Source organism: Pseudonaja textilis, chromosome 3 (assembly GCF_049901715.1).
Source record: "Pseudonaja textilis isolate UNSWEBS1 chromosome 3, rPseTex1.2, whole genome shotgun sequence".
Taxonomy (NCBI): domain Eukaryota; kingdom Metazoa; phylum Chordata; class Lepidosauria; order Squamata; family Elapidae; genus Pseudonaja; species Pseudonaja textilis.
In genome coordinates, this window is record NC_141992.1 from 11,362,278 (window position 1) to 11,384,576 (window position 22,299).

A 22,299-nucleotide genomic window follows, 5' to 3' on the forward strand; every position below is an offset into this window, starting at 1 on the left:
CCCTCCATTTTGAAATGTATTTTTCAAACAGACAGTAAGTTATGCCTTCCTTTTTTAATCACCTCCCAAGACTATTATTCTATCTAAAATCAACTTAATAAGGGCTGTTTCTAGCAACAAGGCAGGCCTGTTGCTTGACTAGGAAGTTGAAACTAGAAAAAAAAAACTAAGAGTCCAATGGCATTTTAGAGGAATCTTCTCAAACTTGGCACTTTGCAACCGGATTGGGATTGCAAATTTAAGAATTCAGAGTTCTATCCCACCTCATCTGAAGGGCACCTAGTTTGAAAAGTCTTGAAAAATTATGGGTAGCAAACGCTAATGATTTCTCTTCCAGTGCAATGAGGGTATTATTTTGTCCAAAAATCAAAACTAAAACCCCAATTGTCATACTTTTAATGCTGATGCAGTAAAAAAAGCCTTTGTAGGTATCTATTGACTGTCTGTATAAACTCACAGAAACACAAAAGATGAATGGTAAGACACTGTTTGAAAAAAGAAAATCCTGCACTGGGAACTAAATGCAAGGGCTGTAGACCAATTAAATTTGCCACTGAGTTGTGTTCAGGGTAGCTTCTTCACAGAGAGGCACACTGTATTAATCTATTTGTGAGTAGACAGAGACACAAGTAGTCACTGGAAGAGTCATTTGGTTTAAAAATGGGTGCAACTGATGTAGAAGATGAATTGGTGAAAAGACCTTCTTGGTCATAGTGGCCAACCAGGGACTCCATCCAAGTCTCAAGATGGAAAATGACCAGAGCTGCAGGTCCTGTATACCCACTAACACTTAGCCTTGTTAGGATTGAACCTGAGTCTATTCCATCCATCTGGACCCTTACAGCCTTGCGAAACAAGACCGTAACAACATTGTGTGTGAAGCCAGTTCATGAAGTACACATTGGTGTTGTAAGGCATATTGAAGACCCCTAATGCCAAGCCAATGGAGGACCTCAGAGGGATAGTTTCATGTTGATGTTACATAAAAGAAAGCCTGAAGTCTTCACCCTTTCCCTGTTGTCAACACCTACCGGAACTGGCCACAGAAAGAGGAGAAGCACCCAATATACATGATGATGAGACAGACAGAGCAAGTCTTAATAGATGAATCCATTTCTGTTTGACAGGTTATAATAGATTGGTTCATTATAAAAGGCTGTTTTAGATAGAAAGAATCTGAAACACCTAAATATGTTTAAGAGCAGGGTTGGTCTGAGCAGATGATGGAAGCCCCTTATTGCTGCTGAATTAATAGTTAATTTCATACGGTTTCCAATCACACGGTGTTCTCAAAAACCTTTTTTTTATTTCAACGGCTGTGAATTATATGCATTCACAGCCCGTAATGAGTCCCAAACAGTTTATGAATAGTCCAACAGAAATCTGCCCCAGTTGTTCGGGATAAGGCTGATAAGCACCCACCTTTATCTTCCTTGAAATACTGCCAATGATTAAATTGCCAATTAGCTGTACAAGGCCAAATGGAGCACAAAGTCAACACACAGCTTCAGATTTTAAACCGACTAGAACGAACAAAGTTGCTTCCTGCAAAGGCTCATGTCCCTTTGCTCTTCCTTTATGTCTTATGGGAGGGGCCAATCATGTCCAAGCCTTACTCCCAAGTTGCTCCTTTTGTCTTAACTGTTCTTGCCTTCTGGCAGCTCTGCGCACACGCGCACTGGGAACAGGCTCCCCCTGTTCCTCTGCCTCGCTGATGTCAGATTCTGGAGGCTCCAGAGTCAGCACATAACTCTCAGATGGCCCTGGCCCAATCTCTGTGTTGGACGCAGATCCTTTGTCCGAGCCCTCCCCAGACTCCAGGACTGGCCCATGTTCCTCCCCAGTGTCTGACTCTGCTTCCAGCTCCACAGGTTGGCAGCAGACCACAACAGTTGCCTGTCTTGCAAGAAATATCTTTATACTTATTACTTATCAGACAAGTAAAATCCATCCATCCATCCATCCATCCTCTCCTCATATGGCCTCATATGAATCTATGGCTTGATATAAACTTGCTAGTGTCACATTTGGACAGACCAGTAATGATTAAGTTAGCACTCTCTGATACTTATTAGATCACCTCTCAAGAAGCCAGAATAGCATAGTTAATTCTGGCACTGAGGATAGCAAATGAAACATTGCTGGAAGGCCTTTAAGCGAGAATAGCTTACTGCAAGTAAAATATTAGGAGAGTGCTTAAAAGAAGGATATATACAACCTTGCAAAGAGCTATCCAAACAGAATTTGCTGAAATAATTAGATTCAGGACACTGAATCACAGACCGAAGTTTTATAACTTAATATGGAATGAATCACTGCGACTAAGCCATGGACTCACTTTTTAGTACCCTCAGAAAGGGCGTTATTTTCTGAGATATCAGAAGATAAAAGCTTCTTCAATTTCTAATGTACAGGTAGTTCTCGGCTTACAACAATTCATTCAGTTCAAAGCTACAACAGCAATGAAAAAAAGTGCCTTATGACTGTTTTTCACACAACCATTTGCAGCATCCTCCTGGTCACGTGATCAAAATTCAGGCGCTTGGCAACTGACTTGTTATTATGACGGTTGCAGGGTCCCGGGGTCACGTGATCACTTGTTGTGACTTTCTGACAGGCAAAGTTAATGGGGAAGCCAGATACAGTTTAACGACCGGGTGGCTAATTTTACACTGCAGTCAGTGATTCACTTAACAACCATGGCAAGAAAGGTCGTACAATGGGAGGGGGGAATTCATTTAACAACGGTCTTGTTGAGCATCAGAAATGTTGGGCTCAATTGTGGTTGTAAGTCAAGGACTACCTCAGTGGTGGGATTCAAATTTTTTTTACTACTGGTTCTATGGACATGGCTTGGTGGGCGTGGCAGGAGAAGGATACTGCAAAATCCCCATTCCCTACCCACTCCTGGGGGAAGATTTTGAACTTTCATAAGGCAGCAGGAGCTATAAAGCTCTTCCAAAGAGGGGAGAGGGCAACCAATGATCCTCTGGGCAATGACATTCACCCTCTGGAGTGCTGTCCTATCTGCCACTGTGCAATTGGCAAACCATACAGAAGTGCAGTAAGTTAAGATGCTCTCTATGGTGCAGCGGTAGAAGGTCACCAGCAGTTTTTCATTCAGTTGTTGTTTTCTGAGAAGTCTCAGGTAGTATAATCTCTGCTGGGCCCTTTTGGCCAGGGCTGCAATGTGAGCACCTCAGGTCAGGTCCTCTTTTATGAAAATTGTTGAAGGAAGTCAGTGGTGGGATTCAAAAATTTTCTACTACCAGTTCTGTGGGCATAGCTTGGTGGGCATGGCATGGCTTGGTGGGCATGGCAGGGGAAGGATATTGTAAAATCTCCATTCCCACCCCACCCCACCAATCTGCTTTCCAGCTCCATTCTCCTGTGCAGGGCAACAAAAGAAGATCAAGCCGATCAGCTGGGACTTGGGAGCAGGGGTGGGATTCTACTGGTTCTGTCCGCCTCTGTAGAACCGGTTGCTCTGAAGAGCAGCAGACATTGAACTGGTTCTATGTCTGCTGCTGTTGTGGCCCAACCGCCCGCCTGGGCTGTTACCTGGCCTTTATTTCCTGCTTTTTCAACCGCAGCTGCTTTGCGCGACACAGCTGCAGTTGAAAAAGCAGGAAAAAAGGGTTTTTCCAACCGCTGCACACTTGCACGCAGCGCTGCTCAGCTGTCTGGGCAGCTCAGCAGGTTATAAATTGCACTTGTGCGCACAACACTAATAGACAGAACCGGTAGTTATACCGGTCGGATCCCATCCCTGCTCAGGAGGCAGAGGATAGATGGGGGCGGGGCCAGTCAGAAGTGGTATTTGCCGGTTCTCTGAACTACTCAAAATTTCTGCTACTGGTTCTCCAGAACTGGTCAGAAGCTGCTGAATACCTCCTCTGGACTATCTGTATTGGGGTACATAATCCACGAAGGGGGAGCCCTTAAGTTTCAGTGGGATGAGACACCCACTTTCTCTTCTCTTTATGGAGGAAAAGCAAGCTGCTCTTTCTAGATTTGGAGATATAAATATCCTTTTTAGCAAGAGGAATGAAGCGGGTTCATGTTTCTTAACACATTGTTTTTCTTGTTTGCATTTTCTTGTAGACCAAAATACTTGCTATTACTAGTTATAGTATTATGTATTGTTTAGTCAAAGGATTTGGTGGTGTTTGTTAAATGAAGTCAATTGTGTTTATGCTGGCCAGGTTGCATCTGGCCTCAATGAACTGATTTGCTGAAGGGCATTGTTTTTAATTTTAATAAATCTACATGATTTTAATTATTCTAACATGGGTGATTAAAGATCGGCTTTAACCATCCATTAGGGGGCAGGACGGCTCAACAGTTAAAGATGCTGAGTTGTCAGCTGAAAAGCTGGCAGCCTGAGGCTTGAAACCAGGGTACCATGCAGTGGGGTGAATTCCCCTTACATATCCAAGCTCCTTCCCACCTAGTAGTTTGAAAGCATGCATATGCGAGTAGATACACTTTGATGGGAAGGTAACAGCATTCCACGTACCTTGGCATATTGTTATGCTGGGCACGTGACCACAGAAGTGTCTTCAGACAATGTTGGCGCCCTTGGCTAAGAAATGGAGATGTGCACAGCCCCCTTAGAGTCAGACATGACTGGGCAAGGAAAACTTTTATCTTTACTTTAATCATTCATTAACAACCTAGAGATCTTGTAGCGTTTCCACTTTTCTTTATGTTTGAATTATATACCCCAAAGCTTAGAAGAACCTTGGCTAGTGGCTCCTAATTTGGAAAGGATCACCGTAATTACTTAAGTAGTACATATAATGCAGATAAATAAGATGGGATTTGAATTGCCTTTTGTGTTTGTTTTTTAAACTCTAAGGGCATTTTTAGCTATAAGGAATAAATAATCCTCTAGTTGTTATGTCTGGAAAAAGGCAAACGGTAACAGAGTACATCTCTCTTTCAAATTCATTTCTACAATCCTTGCAACATTCAGATAATGTTTTAGGGAGCCACAGAGCACCTCTGTTCCACGTTCGGGGAATTTGCTCAGACCCTGTCAAATGATCCCTTCCCCACTTTGCCTGATTTATGCAAGGCTTGTGATGGAGATAAGTAACTTCTGCCACAGAGGGAATGGTTCTTGTTGCGGTGAAAAATAAAATTGGAACTGTACATCATAGGTGTCTCTCGGCACGCTTGTTTCAATGGCAGAAGAGCTTAGGATGGAAGCTGCATAAAAGATACAAAATAGAGTTGGAAGGGACCTTGAAGTTCTTCTAATCCAAGATCCCTGCTCATGCAGGAGACCCTATGATATATTCTCTCTCTCTCATTCTCTCTCTCTTATTCCCCCTCTCATTCTCTCCCTCTCATTCTCTCTCATTCATCGTTCATTCTCTCTTATTCTTTCTCTCTCCTCTCTCTCTCATTCTCTGTCTATCTCTCTCTGTCTCTCTCTCTCTCTCTCTCTCACACACACACACACACACAAAAACAGGTTGGATCTCTCTTTCTTTCCTTCCGCCCCACCCACCAGAAACCCCTAGATTCCCTCCCCAACTCTGTCTGTCTCATATAGGCACCACCCACATGAGTGACATAGAGTTGGCCATGCCCACTCAGTCACATGAGACCCCACCCCCCCACCAACCATGCCCACCCAGTCGTTAGGAAGAACCAGTTGTGAAATTATATGAATCCCACCACGGGTAGTGAAACCTCAGCATTCAGGTTAAATTGCCGTGTCGCAATAAATAAGTGGGTTTTGGGTTGCAGTTTGGGCAATCAATCCGTAAAAGGTTCGCTATCACTGCCCTATAACATTTCAGACAAGTGGCTATCCGGTCTCTTTTTAAAAGCCTCCAGAAAACCTGGGTGAAGCTGCTTGCAGAACCACCAGGGTACAAGGGATGGTTTGTTTTCCAATTCAGATAAATCTTGCACCATTCACACACAGGATGCAGAAAGTTAGGTCCCCCTTCTTTTAGGACATAGAATAATAGAGTTGGAAGGGACCTTGAGAGCCTGATCTAGAGGATAATTCCCACTTGACAAAAAAAAGTTCTGACAAGGCAATCTTGCTGATATGGATCAAAGCCCTCAGTTTTTTCCCCACCACAACTGCCAAGTTTCCCCTTTGTGATGGACTGATTTCTTCAATGATGGCTCAGCTTATACTACGGGAAGACTGGCAAAGTCTAATCAGAGCTGAATGCCCCCCTTACACTGCCACATCCCGACTCACGGCACCCAAGATAGGAAGGTTTTCAGTCGGATGTGAAGCTAAAATGGTATTGAATGGGCAAAGCTTTATAAGTCAGCTGGATGGAATTTTGAGCTGCATGTAGTATTGACTTGATTATTTTTTCTGTTTCTAAAAATCATTTTTACTTTTAATAAGAAAGCTGTAATGTTATGCCCTCTTCCTATTGGATCTTGAATCCATATCTGTGCAGTTCCAGTGACACACCTGTCCACCCATCCAGCTATTCCATCCCAACCCATCTCTTCATCCCTCCCTCCATCCCATCCTTCCACCCCTCCACCCCTCATTCCACCTCACCCCATCCCATCCCATCCTATCCTTTCCCATCCCATCCATTCAACCTGTGCCATCTCACCCAATCCCATCTCTCCCTCCATTTCTCCCTCCCTCCCACCATCCCATCTATCCATCCATCCCATCTCTCCATCCATCCCTGTCTCGCTCCCTTCCCCCATTCCTTCCCTTCCCATCCCATCCCATCTCACCCCTTCCCTCCCTCCTATTCCATCCATCCCATCCATCCATCCATCCATCCATCCATCCATCCATCCATCCATGCATTCAGCTATCTACTTGGCTCTACAACGTGTTGGTTGCTGTATTCATTGAATGCATTGCCTTCATGAATCAGATCTGCACAAAAGTTTGGACCAATTTTTCTCCAAACTCAAATCTCTCTAGAACCTGCCTGTGGAAAAAGTCCCCAGATAATGAGAGACATACATACCCTCACAACAGTTACCAAGCCTTCATTGGTAACAGGATCAGTCCTAACGGTAAAATGACCGGAAGGGTCTCCACTGATTATTCGGTAAACAGCATTCCAATTGGGTGAGTGAGGTTGATCTCGGTCCATCACAGTCAAATTAGCGATAACAACTTCTATCCGGTTTTCTGGAACTTCACCAGAATACTGAAAATAGAGAAAAAGGTTCCATTAGAAGTGTCTTTGTGTGTGTGTATGTGTACAGAAGTATCCCAATACATTGAGAGTTATTGAAACATCTTACACACACTGTTGAGAAGGCATGAAGAAAAGTTTTATCCTCCAGTTTTGTCTTCCTTCATCATGTCCATAGTTCTCACTTTCAAAAGCTGTATCTTAAGCAAGAGATATTTGTCCCCAGTAAATACAGTTTTATGTATTGTATAAAGGACATTAATTCTACCAGCCTTACAGCTCATTGTTACTCCCTTATTAAGAAGCCCAGATCAGACATTTCCCCATTATTCAAACCTTCGATGCTCTGGGCTTACCTTGTCCCCTCTCTACAGAAAACCTCAGCTTTCACCAGATAAATATAGTTGCAATTCATCATAAACTCTTGTGATTTCACCAAAGAGTTATAGACTTGGAAGGGGCTCTGGCTATATGGATTATCTAGTTGAGCCTTCTGCAATGTACAAGGAAATAACCCATTTAAGGTAGCTGCCTAGTCTCTTCTTTAGAGATTTCCAGAGATGAAAAATATGAGCGAGTGGATGATCACTTAAACATGAGTAAATAGTTTATGGCAGCAGCCAAAAAAGCAAATACAAGCCTTGCAGTGGTGGGATTCAAATTTTTTTACTACCGGTTCTATGGGCATGGCTTGGTGGGCGTGGCTTGGTGGGCAGGGCAGTGGAAGGTTACTGTAAAATCCCATTCCTTCCCCATCCCAGTAACCTGCTTTTCAGCTCCGTTCTCAACAAAAGAAGACCCAGCCAATCAGCTGGGACTCGGGAGGCAGAGAATAGAGGGGGGCGGGGCCAGTCAGAGGCAGGATTTGCCGGTTCTCCCAACTACTCAAAATTTCCGCTACCAGGTCTCCAGAACTGGTCAGAACCTGCTGAATACCACCTCTGAATCCTTGGTTGCATAAACGAAGGCATAAAATCAAAATCACGTGAAGTATTAGTACTGCTTTATAAAGCCTTAGTAAGGCCACACCTGGAATACTGCATTCAGTTTTGGTCGCCACATTACAAAAATGATGTTGAGATTTTGGGAAAAGTGCAAAGAAGAGCAACCAAAATGATTAAAGTTCTGGAGACTAAAACATGCGAAGAACGGTTGCAGGATTTGGGTTTGGCTAGTCTAGAGAAAAGAAGGACCAGTGGGGATATGTATTTGAGAGGCTGCCACAAAGAGGAGGGGTCAATTTATTTTCCAAACCAGAAGGCAGGACAGGAAACAATGGGTGGAAAGTAATCGAGGAGAGAAGCAACCTGGAATTAAGAAGAAACTTCCTAATAGTGAGGACAATTAACCAGTGGAACAGTTTACCTTCAGGAGTGGTGGGTGCTTCATCACTGGAGGTTTTTAAGAAGAGACTGGACAGTCACTTGTTTGAAATTATATCGGGTCTCTTGCTTGAGCAGGGGGCTGGCTTAGAAAACCTCCCTCCCATCTCTATTCTGGTTGATTGACTGAGTTTGGAAGAGTTCATGTGTTTATATCCGAAAATTGTAGCCCTTGATGATAGCCATAGCCATAGCACTTATACATCACTAGTGGCCCTCAAAGACCATCCTGGCTCATAGCAACGTTTCATATGCATTCATATTAATTGAAGGAATGGAAGGAGGTTTTCTTCTGAATAGGAGTCCAAATGGAACATAAGATACTCAATAAGCAACCGGCTTTCCTCTTGACTACTTCAATAAGGTGTTTGCATATGTTTGCATTGTCCTTGCAGGCAACTGACCTACCCAAGGCCAGACCGTAAGGTTGCATCCTCCAATATGTTGCTCCTGCCTAGAGCATTTGCAATCTAAGTCCACTGCAAGACCTCAAACTTCAGATCAATTCTTATCCCCAAGTGGTAGAGTTGGTTGGCTGTTTATTACAATTCTTTTAAAAAGACATCTTCCTTCAGGCTTATACATTACCCTATTAAACACTGGGCTTTTAATGAATAGCATAGAGTTACTGTGCTCACATGAAATCCAAATTACTGCTAAATTATTGTCAAAATGTACTCAGCCCCCAAAGTAAAGGGGAATATTGCACCACCTATCCATTTTCTGTCCGTCTCCTGACCTTTCCTCTTCCACTTATCAAACCCAGTTCTCTGCTTTCCACTTCGCTCAAGGCAAAGGAATGCATAACATTCAATGTGCTTGTTGATTATTTTTGGAGGGTTTGCGATGGAGGTGATAGCAATAGCAATAGCACTTAGACTTAAGTACTGCTTTATAGTGCTTTACAGCCCTCTCTAAGTGGTTTACAGAGTCAGTATATTGCCCCCAACAATTTGGGTCCTCATTTTACCCACCTCGGAAGGATGGAAGGCTGAGTCGACCTTGAGCCTGGTGAGATTCAATCTGCCAAATTACAGGCAGCTGGCAGTCAGCAGAAGTAGTTTGCAGTACTGCACTCTAACCACTGCACCACTGAAGCTCCTTATCCCACTGCTTTGGAGGTGTGGTGGCTCAGTGGCTTAATGACACTAGAGATCATTTTTGCTTCACCGGTTTGAGTCCTAGCACGGTGTGGTGGAGTGAGCTCCCATCACTCACCTGCATATCGCCACGTTTTGTTTTAAATGCGTTTTTAAAATAGTTTTAATATGGCTTTTATGTTTTAATTTTAGAGCGGGAACCACCCAGATTTGGTTACAAAATGGGCGGCTATATAAATATTTTAAGGAAAGAAATAAAGAATTTTCCCTCTACATTTCTTTATTGTCTCGTCTCTTGAATTTCAGCTTGTAAAAATTTCTGGTGCCAGAATCTGCCAACTTATACTTTGAAAGTACAACACACATCAATGTGAATAATAAATAATAACAATATACAGATTGGGGTTTTTTTTGTTTTAAAAAAATCTTTAAAGTTAGATCTCCTCTCTGCTAAAGTTTGATTTGGGCAACTCAAGTTGGAAGGCAAGGCTGTATTAATGTTTTATAGGAAAGCTGCATTTTAAAGTGAATTTGGAAGCTTGAAATGTTAAAAGCACTTTCATCAAACGACTTGATTTCAGGGGCTGGTGAATGGCACCACATTCTCAGAGTTTGCCTTCCAGAACACAAGAGCCTTTCATCTGTAACTCAGCACACCAGTAGGTTCCAGACCCTATCTTTTTAAGAAGAAAAATTTGAGACTTTAACCAAAATGGGATTTTATCCATGTTTTAGTAATGGAGCTTTTCTGTCAATGACTCAACTCTTCGGTTCAATGATACAATTCCTTGTTTAAGGCCAAAAATCCTTTTTATTTTTGTTGTTGTAATTTAGGTCAGCCTCTCAGTGTGGGAGAGAAATGTTAAAACTCTGATGTGATCAACAGTAGAGGCTTCCATTTAAAAAAAAAAAATCAGAACATTCTCATTAAAAGGATATCTTTGCTTTTGGTCCCAATATTGTATAGCATGAAACAAAGATTATCCCCAAAACTTTGTGGAGGTGATTCAACTGCAGAACAGCTTGCTGTAGTGATTAAGGCACTGGCCTAAAACCCAGGGAGACTGTGAGTTCTAGGCCTGCCTTAGGCATGAAAGCTGACTGGGTGACTTTGGACCAATCACCAGGAGATTGTGAGTTCAAATCCAACCTTAGACATGAAGGCTGACTGGGTGATTTGGGGCCAATCTAGAGTTGGTATTCAGTCAGTTCTGACAGGTTCTGGAGAACTGATAGCAGAAGTTTTGAGTAGTTGGAAGAACTGGCAAATACCAGCTCTGACTGGCCCTGCCCACATCTATTCTCTGCCTCCCGATTCCCAGCTGATCGGCTGGGTCCCCTTTTGTTGCCCTGCACAGGAGAACAGAGCTGGAAAGCAGGTTAGTGGATTGCTGAGGGAATGGAGATTTTGTAGTATCATTCCCCCAGGAGTGGGGTGGAAATGGAGATTTTGCAGTATCCTTTCCCTGCCACACCCACCAAGCCACGCCCACAGAACCGGTAGTAAAAATTTTTGAATATCACCACTGGGCTGCCAATCACCAGGGGACTGTGGGTTCTAGTCCCACCTCAGGCATGAAAGTTGGTTGGGTGACTTTAGACCATTCCTTCTCTCTCAGCCCAACTCTCCTCGTAGGCTTGTTGTTGTGGGGTAAATAGGGAGAGGAGGAGTATTATATATATATATATAATATATATATATATATATATATATATATATATATATATATATATATATATATATTGCTTCGAGATACTTATAAAGTAATAAATATGGGATCAAAACAAAATCAAATAAACCAGCAATGTTGTTTTAGCAAGACGGATATGAATTCATTAAACTGTTTTTCTGACTCTAGACCAGTTCTGAATCATGATATCCAACTGAAAGAATGTTCTGTACAAATTAAGCAAAATGCTCCTCTGTTTATTTATTCTTTTTACTTCTGCCAAGCCAATAGGAAGCAAAAAATAACGAATAAAAATGGATGAGTCCTGTTTGTTTCCTCTACGCCTCCCTAATCTTGTTAGAAAATATAGTTAAAGAAGACTATCAATGGCTGATAGTGAAGAAAAATATATATGTTCAGAGTGGCATATTCCAACACCAGCAATTGGGGAACAAATAAAATAAAAGCAGAACTATTTCTTTGCTGGTCTGTGAGTTTCTCACAGCCTTCTCTTATTTTAAAGTTGATATAGATTTTCTGGTTCAAAATGATTCCCAAAGCATTTGAGAATATCTTTTCAGTATTGGGCACTCTATGGCGATCATTTAATCCATACCTGCCTAATAAGTTTTCATAAAGGAAGGTCCCAACATGATACATTTACTTTTAGGTAATAGGGACTTTTATTTCAACTTCCACTTCTTCTTTTAATGAACTTTTAAATTTTTCTTAACAGCAAAATAAATGGAACCGCAAGAATCTCAGAAACCAGATCACTGTGGACAAAATCTACATATGTGGATGTTAGGTATCAACACTGACTTGATCACCTATAATCAACCAGCCAGCCAACCAGAAAAACAAAAGAAGAAAATAGATTGCAAGCATGTTAGAATTAACTTTACTTCCCTACTCTTTCTGTTGACATTTTCAAATCAACACATAAAGGAATACATAGTGTGTTTGACTGGACATAGAGCAAACTAGGAAAATTGTGAGCATCATTTATATATTATAAAATGAGATTTATAAGAAGAGTTAAGTACTTTGTAAAAAAAAATTCTCCATCAGTTTTATGAATTTTGACAATGCTTGCTGTGTATCCTGGAGGTTGAAATTAAACATATCTGGAGAACATTCGATATTGCTGAAATTCCTACCTTATAAATTGAATCTAACAAGTCTATAATTCTTGAGTCAAACTTCATTCTCTTCTGTGGGTTACATATTTGTGCAGACTTTACCTAATTGCATGGCTAACTATGCTGATCTGCCATCTATAGAGTACTATAAACAAAGTACTTGCAGTAACAGCCAAGTAGAACGTTTTCCATTTTATGATGCATAAAATAGAAAACCACCACAATGCCCAAAAATGTCGCAATAGTCATAACATGCGTATCATAACAGAGAACATGACTCTAGAATTAGAATATTACATTGGTAATTTGGGATTATGATAGGCTCCTTTGAAACTGACTCTTACTTTAATAATGGTGTAATTTTGGTCATTAGTGGTCTTAATAATTTTCAGGCAAGTGACAACGGTAGTATGGGTTGCAAAAACCTGGATGAGCATTTGTTCAGTCATTCAATCCCTCTGGCTCTCTGGGTCCTGACAGACATTTTGATGGAATTGCATGTCAGTAATTCCTCTGAAAGTTTATAAGCTCCTGCTTGTATCAACATTGATAGCATCTAATCATCTTGTCTACTGTGTTAGCCACTTCTGAGATTGCCTTTAATTTTTCCAAGCATCAGGGTCACCTCCAACAACTCTTTGCATTATCTTTCCCCAACATTTATGTTAGAGTTTCATTATTTCATTCATTTATTTAAGTAAGTGTCTGCATTTTACTTCGTGTAGTATTGAATTGGGTGCATTTTTTTTAATCAACGCAATTTTCTTCATCCCCACAATTCAAACAACTGAATTTCTTTTTTTTATTCATTCAGCCTTTCTGATAATCTGGGTTTCAAGGCTGAACAATACAACTGGGATGTGTGTCTTAACATGTGTGTCTTTATTGTCCTTGTGATCTTTCTGCATTTTAATATTTTATCAAAACACCTCTTCAGCTATGCAGTAGACATCTCTTTATTACACAGCAGAGTATACTATCCCTGTACATTTTGGAACCTAGGAAGATAAAGTCCAACAGATGGCAGAAAAACATAGTTGTTTGGATGTTTGCCATCCAGATCCAGTAGTCTTGTTATGGTAAATAACTTGTTTATACAGAACATAGAATAATAGAGTTGAAAAGGGGCTTGGAGGTCTTTTAGTCAAATCCCCTGCTAGCAATAGCACTTAGACTTTACAGTGCTATACAGCCCTCTTTCTAAGCAGTTTACAATGTCAGCCTATTGCCCCCAACAATCTAGGTCCTCGTTTTACCCACCTTGGAAGGATGGAAGGCTGAGTCAACCTTGAGCTGGACAGGATCAAACTGCCGAATTGCTGGCAGCCAGCAGTCAGCAGAAGTAGCCTGCATTCTAACCACCAGGTCACTGTGGCTCTCCTGCTCAAGTAGGAGACCCTATACTATTTTGGATAAATGGCTATTCAGTTTCTTCTTGAAAGTGTCCAGTGATGGAGCACCCATAACTTCTGAAGGCAAGCTATTCCACTGGTTGATTGCTTTCACCTGGGAAATGTCACTTTAGTTTTAGGTTGCTTCTCTCTTTGGTTAGTTTCCACCCCTTGTTTCTCATCTTGCCTTTTGGTGCTTTGGAATATAATGCAGACAATATACAATATAGACAAGGCTGAACATCTTTTTATGGGGATAGTAATAATGATAAGTATGATGAAGCTTCCCTTTATTATTGAAGGGAAATAGACACTTAAAACTAAAGTGCACTGCAAAGTCAATCCAAGCTTTCCTTTTTTATGGTCCATAAATTGCAAAGATCACATCCGTGCTTTGCTTCGCAGGCTTTGGATAAAGCCACCACCATATCCCTTATACGGCTGCAAAGCGCTGGAGAGATAGAACAAGTAGCAGACAGCCCTGCTGCTGGTAAATGGGCTCATTAGTTAAGGCTAATTGCCTCATTAGAAAAGGGCGTGTACGTAAATGCAGAGATAATTTGTGCAATATCCCAATTGGGCAACTGAACAATTTAAAGGGACAGTTTTAAATTAAAGTGAATGCTGCAAATAGCCGAATTTCATTTGCACAATATTGGAGGTTGCAGTCATTTTCCACACCCAATGTGAAAATAAGAATTAGCATATTTACATTCCATCTCCCAATAGGTCCGTAGAACATTGGAAAAAGTTAGCATTTTTAATTGTGTATGTATGTATGTATGTATGTATGTATGTATGTATATATATATATATATATGTTCAGTATATATAGGAAGGAGATCTATCTATCTATCTATCTATCTATCTATCTATCTATCTATCTATCTATCTATCTATCTATCTATTCCTATATATATATATACATAAGAAGGAGAGACTCATTTTTGAACACTAAGATTCTTTGGAAGTGTCTTGGGATTTCATGATGGGAGGACCTTAGATTTTGTTCAAGTCATAAGCAAGGAAGGTTTGATATTTTCAAATGTATACGATATATCCTCTCCTGTCTTCTGTTGTGTTTCTATTTAATGACTGTTATTTTAGAACAAATGTGTGCATGCCATTCAATTTTTCTAATTTAATTTTAGGAAAGCTTGACTTGCATTTGCATTGCAAATGGGTAAATTTATTTCTAATTGTATAAAATTAGGGAATTAAATACATTCAACATTGTTTACAAGGAGTCACAGTAACAAGTTAAAAGGGAAAAAAAATCATAGTTTCTTCAGGAGACGAGAAACTCATTCAGTGATAAAATGAAATGGCCAAGAGAGTTATGTTGTAAAGGCAACCTTTAAAGACTTTTAGCTCTAAAACAGTCTAATCTACTGAAATTCTGAAGAATTGATGCAAAGTGAAGTAAATATTTCTGGCCAAGACAGGTTCATAATATAAATAAGTAGTAGTTCAATAGATAAAGTAGATATTCAGCAGAACTGGGGATTCTTGGTAACAGATGACTAATCTGTCATAATTATTTTATACAATTACTACAGCAAATCCTTTTGCATTATCACTCTCTTGCATTTTAGTATCGGATGACTATGGACCTCATAATTTAAATATTGATATTATAATTACGCCATTCTGTGTTTTGCTCCTGTGCAACTGTTAGATTGGATGCCAAAATGTATAATGTATATTTTATTTGTTATTTATTCTAGAATTTTTAACTGGATATTCCTTGAGTGATTTTAACTTGTTCCGGTCTTTGTAATAAACGTCTTGATGTGACTAGATCAACTACTAGATATTCAGATGATATGATCTAATGAAAACTGAAGATCAACACAGAGATATAAAAGAGTAAGAGATCCTATGGTTTTTTAAAAACATTATTGACCTATAAATTTCATCAACTGTAGCCAAGGTAACTGATGATCATGCCCACCAACATCTGGAAAGGCACAAATGCCCCCATGTATTGTTCTGGTGAATGATCTTGAGAAGTCAACTAAGAGCTGGTTATTCTTACAAAATAAAGACACTTAGGGTTTATTGACAGGGTTACACTCAAAAAGAGAGCAGTTGTCCCAATACTTATCTATCCTCCAAGAGATGTTAGTAGACTGCCAGGGCCAAGTGCTATTTAGCTCTAACTTAGCTCCACTGGTGTTTGAGGCTCCCTCTAAAGAATATTTGACTCTTTCTGACATCTCCGTGGCGATAAAAGAACAGAAGAATTATTTTCCAAGGTTTTGCTCTGGGAAAGCAAAAGAGGGAATGTTGAAGGTGACTTCTTAACTCCTTTGGGGCCCAGTTGGGGTCTTGACTTTGGAGACATAATATTCAATTGATGAACATAAAATTTAGAATATGAATCCTGCAAGTGCCACAGATACTGTTCTTGGCAGTCTTCTTTGTTATGATGCTGCTGAAATTTATTGAACAGGTGGTTCCTTTGAATCAGTAGATGCCCTAACTTTGGAGTTTGCCAGCCAGAAGAAACTGTTTGCTTTATTCTGCCAACAAAACTGCTTTATGATAGCAAAGATGGACCCTAGACTGCTGTTACCAGGAGTCTAGCATAAATGTATATTAGCAGCTGAAAGTCTACTGACTGCGGTTTGCTTCCTGACTACAACTCAATGCAGCAAAGGTTGGAGACCATTTAATTGAATTGTGGACATTTTTGTCAGCAACATCTGGCAATGTTACATCTCATTGCACACATCTCGAAGTTCAGCACGTTGGCGCTGGCATCTCATTTCCACTTTGGACATTTCATCCTCATTATTGCATAATACATATTACAAGGCTGTTGGTTAATGGATTTCTTCCTCCTGGCTCAAATGTACGTTAATGGAAGAGGAAAACTGCAAACAGTTTTATGGAAGAAGAATATCACAGCAGGATATGTGTAACGCAGACAGATGTTACAAATGAAATGGCTCATAACAAATGGGCTCAAGCCAAATAGCAGGTTGTGCTCTACGGTAGATGGGCCACGTAATGGCCATGGAGAACCCGTGGATGCAGTGGAGTTGAGCACGTGGTCCATTAAAACTACTTTGCTTGAAGATCAAATATTAATAATAGGTGTTGATGTGATCCACAGGATCATTTTTTTGAATAGAGATTTAGGCAGCCAAGAAGCTGTTGTGTTCAACAGCAAAGAGAGCCATCCTCAAATAACTTGGAGTTACAGTTGTCAGCTACCCAGAGTCATATGATTGGGGAGGCACAGAAAGGTTGCCAAATTGATCAATGGGTAATTTGCTTGAATTCAGGGATCTTCTAGACATGTGCAACTGCATAGACGTGAACATTAATTATTCGGAGGAAAATGATTTCCTTATATTTTTTACTGATGTATGCCAACTATTTCCACTGGAATAGATAAGATAGACAGACAGAAATACAGTTAACCAGAATCTTTTGTGTTTACATGGACAAGTCCATGTGGTTTTCTTGGCAACAATATGAAAGGGTTTTATTTGTGAATGAACACAAGGATAATATTGCAGGAAACAATCTGAGCCAGTCACTGGGACCAGAAGTTTATTCTTCCAAGTTTATAGCAGGGGTGGGATTCTACCAGTTCGCACCTGTTTGCTAGAACCGGTTGTTAACATTCTAAGCAGTTCGGAGAACCGGTTGTTGGAAGAAATGACTTGCCTAATCCTGTAAGGAAGATAGGAAGGAAACATTCTGGTGTTGCTTACAGAAACTGCCTCTCCGTTAACCCTTATTACATTCTTGGCAGGACGAGACTTCCTGTCTCAGGAACCTCAGGAGTTTTTCCCCCCTCCTTTACTGGTACTTTGCTTGTGTGGAGTGACCATTTAAAGTTACAATGGCACTGAAAAAAGTGACTTATGACCCTTTTTCACACTTATGACTGTTTCAGCATCCCCACAGTCATGAGAGGCCAGGCGAGGAGATGCATGCCTCGATGTGAGTGATGTTGAGTTGGCCACGCCCAGCCAGTCACATGACCACCAAGCCATGCCCACCAACTAAGCCACGCCCACAGAACCAGTTGTTAAAAAATTTGAATCCCACCCCTGGTTTATAGTCTATGCTGGAGCTCACCCTCAGGGAACTTCTCCTTTCTTCAAAATGTGTCATAGTAAAAGGGACAGTAAATACTATTCCTTTCTTGCATTAAACATTCTGGAAAGCTGACAGCCTAGGTTCAAGACTCGAGCACCGCCCAATGGGGTGAGCTCCCATTCCTTGCTCCAGCTCTTGCCCACCTAGCAGTTTGAAAGCATGCAAATGCGAGTAGATTAAGAGGTACCACTTTGGTGGGAAGGTAACAGCATTCTGGCCATGACCACACAAAAAATGTCTTCAGATAACTGGTCTACCTTTCTGAGATTTCCTAAAATTTCCCCATCCAACTATGACAAAGGGTCAACTTATTCTCCAAAGCACCGCCAAAGAACAAGAAATGGAGGTGGAAGATCATTAAAGAGAGAACTAAGGAGACATTTTTCTTGATAAGGGGAACATAAGATGAAAACTTTATAGCTTTATAAATAGCTTTATGATAGTTAACATAGGATATTGAAAGTAACTTTTTTGGATTTAGGTTTAAATAAAAATATAACGCTCAAAGTCACACACAAACAAATACCAATGGGAAATGGACATAATCAGAGGAAGTTCTGTGATTCTGGAATTTACTATCATGAATTATGGTGACATTTGTCAATGAAAAATGATTGGCATGGAGAGGAAACATATTTCGCCTTTGAGCTTTTGATTCCATTTGAGCTTTCCTTAACCCTGTCTTTCTTTCTAGCAACAGGAAATTGAAATCTGTTAACTCCCTTTTTCTTTTTTTTAAAACTGTGGAGCTTTGGCACTTTTAGCTTCTGGGATCTGGAAAATTAATTATTATTAACTTCAATCAAAGATGTTCAAAAATGATTTAACTTCCTATATAGATCTTAGTTTGGGGAAAACAATTCTTTCTGAATTGTTATTGCAATTATCTTTTTCTTTTTTCCCCTACAGCAGACCCTGTTAAAGCAATTATATATTTTTATCTATAAAAATAAGTTATAATCATCCAAGATAGGCAGTTTCACTTTTGCATTCAATAATCTGATTGCTACTAAAATCTGAGGCTTGTCTCTTGGGAAACATTAATTACCTAAGTTTAATTCTCCTTTTAACTACAAAGAAGGTACAAGTGAACGAATATAAAAGTCTTCTTCTCTCTAAATCTAGATGTTTCATCATATGGATTTCCCCTCCTTCTCTATATGGTTGACCTACTGTTCTAAAAAAACAATCTCTTGGTTTATTTAGTACAATGGCCCCCAACCTTTGGGGCACCAGAGACCGGTTCTGTGGACAGAGGACCGGAGGGGGTGTGGTTTCACGTGCTGCTTTCATCCCACAGATGGGGTTTTACTTGTTTGTGCGGCCCAGTACCTGGCATGTCATATCCTGGTACTGGTCCATGGATTGGAGGTTGGGGGCCCCTGATTTAGAATCCAAGATGAAAGACCTAAATTTATGTGTGAGAGATTGGGTGGAGCTGAGAAAGGATGGGAAATTAGGCATAAACAAATATGCAAGTTACAAATGACCAGGCCTCACACTTAAAAGCAGCATCCCCATGGTCACATGATCAAAATTTTTAGCGCTTGGCAAACTCAGGTGTTTATGACAGCTGCAGCATTCTGGGTTCATGTGATGGCCATTTTTCAGTTGCCATCCAACAAGCAAAGTCAATGAGGGAAGCTGGATTCTCTTAAGAACCAGGTGATCTTTTTAAAAGTGTGGTGACCAAAACTGGATGCAGTACTCTAGGTGTGCTGCATCCAGTTTTGGTCACCACACTATAAAAAAGATGTTGAGGCTTCCAGTTTGAGCTTCTTCAGCGACAGACCGAAATCTGAGATGGTGCACAGTTTTGAACTGTGCTCACTGTTGGAGCATCCCAAGCCGGTTGGTTTTGGGGCTAAGCCACCCCATAGAGGTGGTGAAGAGGGGGGAGACTGCCAGCAGGGTCGAGGAGAGCCACATCTCTCCTCCCCAACTGGCCATTACTCCCTTTCCTGAAGGTGATTGCAGCAGTGGTCAGAAATGGCCACCTGAAAGAAGAACTCTACTCAAAAAGAGTGTGCAGGAGGAAGATAAGAAGAGAAAGTTTTGGCTGGCCGGGTTGAACTGGAAAAACAACAATACAAGGTACCCTGGAATTTGAATTATAAAGAACAATGAAGAAGACTTTGAAGCTGTGAATGAGAGAGGGAAGGGAAAGGATTTGGTTTTTTTTTCTTTTCTTCCCTATATTGACAACTAAGAGATTTAAGCAAGAAACTGGCAAAAATCCACTTTGACATTAACAGGTATTTAAGCTGAAAATAAAATGTCAAAGGGATAATAAAGATTTCTGGATTCTCAAAAACTTTTAAAAGAAGGAAAAAAACAAAAGGGTGGGATCTGAAAAAATGGAGGAGACCACCTGGAAGTGAAAGGAATTAACTGTGAAACTTTAATAAGATTCCTAAAAGATACATTTTAACTGAAACTTTGCAACAAGATAAGAAAACCCCAGGAAGAGAAAGTGGAAAAAGAAGCAAGAAGAAATAGCTTTGGATTATTTGGATTACTTGGTGATTTTTGAATTTTTGGCTATTGGATCTAAAGGACTAAAATTAATCGGGTGGTTGTTTAAAAGTTTTAAAAATGGTATCACTCTTGGAAGAATTGAGAATGGAACTTAAAAAAGAGAAAGAAGATGCACAAGAAGGAAGAGGTTCTTTTGGCTTCATATTTCAATTTTTAGAAATGGAGATCCTGAACTATGAGAAACATCAAGAAATGCCTGTAGAACAAGAAGGGCGGGACAAAGAAGAAGCCATTTTCAATTACCAAGTATTTCTATGTGGGGAAAAGAAAGGGAAGGGGGCAAAGAGAGTGAAAAATTTAAGATCTGAAAAAACAACCCCCAAAAATAATAGTTTGAAAAGTAATTAGGAAGAAACAGAAGAGAGGACTACAGAAGAGAGAATAAGAATTAGAGAGAGAAGGGATCAAAAAGGGAAGGGAGAAGAAGAGGGAGAAGAGGAAAAGGAAATGAAATTATAAAGGACAGAATCAGGACATAGAGAAACAGGGGAAACGTACAAGACACAGAGATAATGGGTGAAAACTTAATTGAAAGGGGGATTCTGCAAGGGTATATAAGATAGTATTCTTATATTAGAAATAGAAATGAACTTTGAAAATATGAAACAAATTGATTAAAATGATAGATAAAATACTCATGGTAATGTAATGGAATGTTTAATAAATAAATGAAATAAAGAGAATGAGATAATGAAATTAGGAAAGGAGGGGAACATTTTAATTATTATAAATGTGTTATAAAAAATTAAGTGAAGAGGAATATGAAAGAAACATGAAAAAATTATGGAAATATTATAAGTGTTCCTAGAAGTATGATATCCTATTGAAAAGAAATGTTAAAGATGTCAAAGATTATAACTAATATTAATGATAGAGCTGAATTGGAATAGAATAAGTATTTTATTTATTATTGTTATATATATATTTTCTCTTTAAGAACTTAGTGTGTATTTTAAGAATGTACCAAGCAGAATTCGTCTGGAAGTTATGTGTTATATTGAATGTTACAATTGTAAAGGCATAAATTGAAGTTTAAATAAGAGTTGAATGGATAAAAATTAAAGGATACAAAGGTGTCATTCTCCAATTAGTAACTACAGGGGAAAATTTTGTTTAATGAGAAAAGAAAATATGAAAATGAAACAGGACAGACAAAAGTATAAATATGATGACTAGAAAGGTATTGAAGCTTAGAAATATATATATATAATTTAATTTAGAAATATATATATATAATTTAATTTAGAAAGGAATGAGATAATTAAAAGTAAGATTGAGAAAACTAAGGGAAGAGAAAAATTAAAATGTTAAAATAGTAATAAGATATGGAATAGAACACAAAGATGAATATGAAATTGAATTTGTGTCTGTATGGAGAAATGATAACCCAGGACCATGCTATTCTCAAAAAAAGAAATTTTACTTGCATTATGTTTTGTGAAGACCCAAATAAATTTTTTATATATATAAAAAAAGATGTTGAGACTCTAGGAAGAGTGCAGAGAAGAGCAACCAAGATGATTAGGGGACTGGAGGCTAAAACATACAAAGAATGGTTGCAAGTACTGGGCATGGCTAGTCTAGTGAAGAGAAGGACCATGGGAGACAGGATAACAGTGTTTCAATATTTGAGGGGCTGCCACAGAGAGAAGGGGGTGAATTTATTTTCCAAAGCACCCGAAGGCCAGACAAGGAATAATGGATAGAAACTGATCAGGGAGAGATTCAACCTGGAAATAAGGAGAAATTTTCTAACAGTGAGGACAATCAACCAATGGAAGAGCTTGCCACCAGTTGTGGTTGCTC

At 39.7% G+C, this 22,299-nt stretch overlaps 1 protein-coding gene across 1 annotated transcript in view; it reads right to left on the bottom strand.

Moving 5' to 3' along the window:
- The window catches only part of CDH4 (cadherin 4), a 995,035-nt gene that overhangs the window by 34,219 nt on the left and 938,517 nt on the right, over positions 1-22,299 (bottom strand). The window contains exon 9 of the mRNA XM_087928929.1: positions 6,978-7,163. Within this exon, the coding sequence (XP_087785055.1) occupies positions 6,978-7,163 (186 nt within the window). The remainder of the gene's footprint in view (positions 1-6,977; positions 7,164-22,299) is intronic.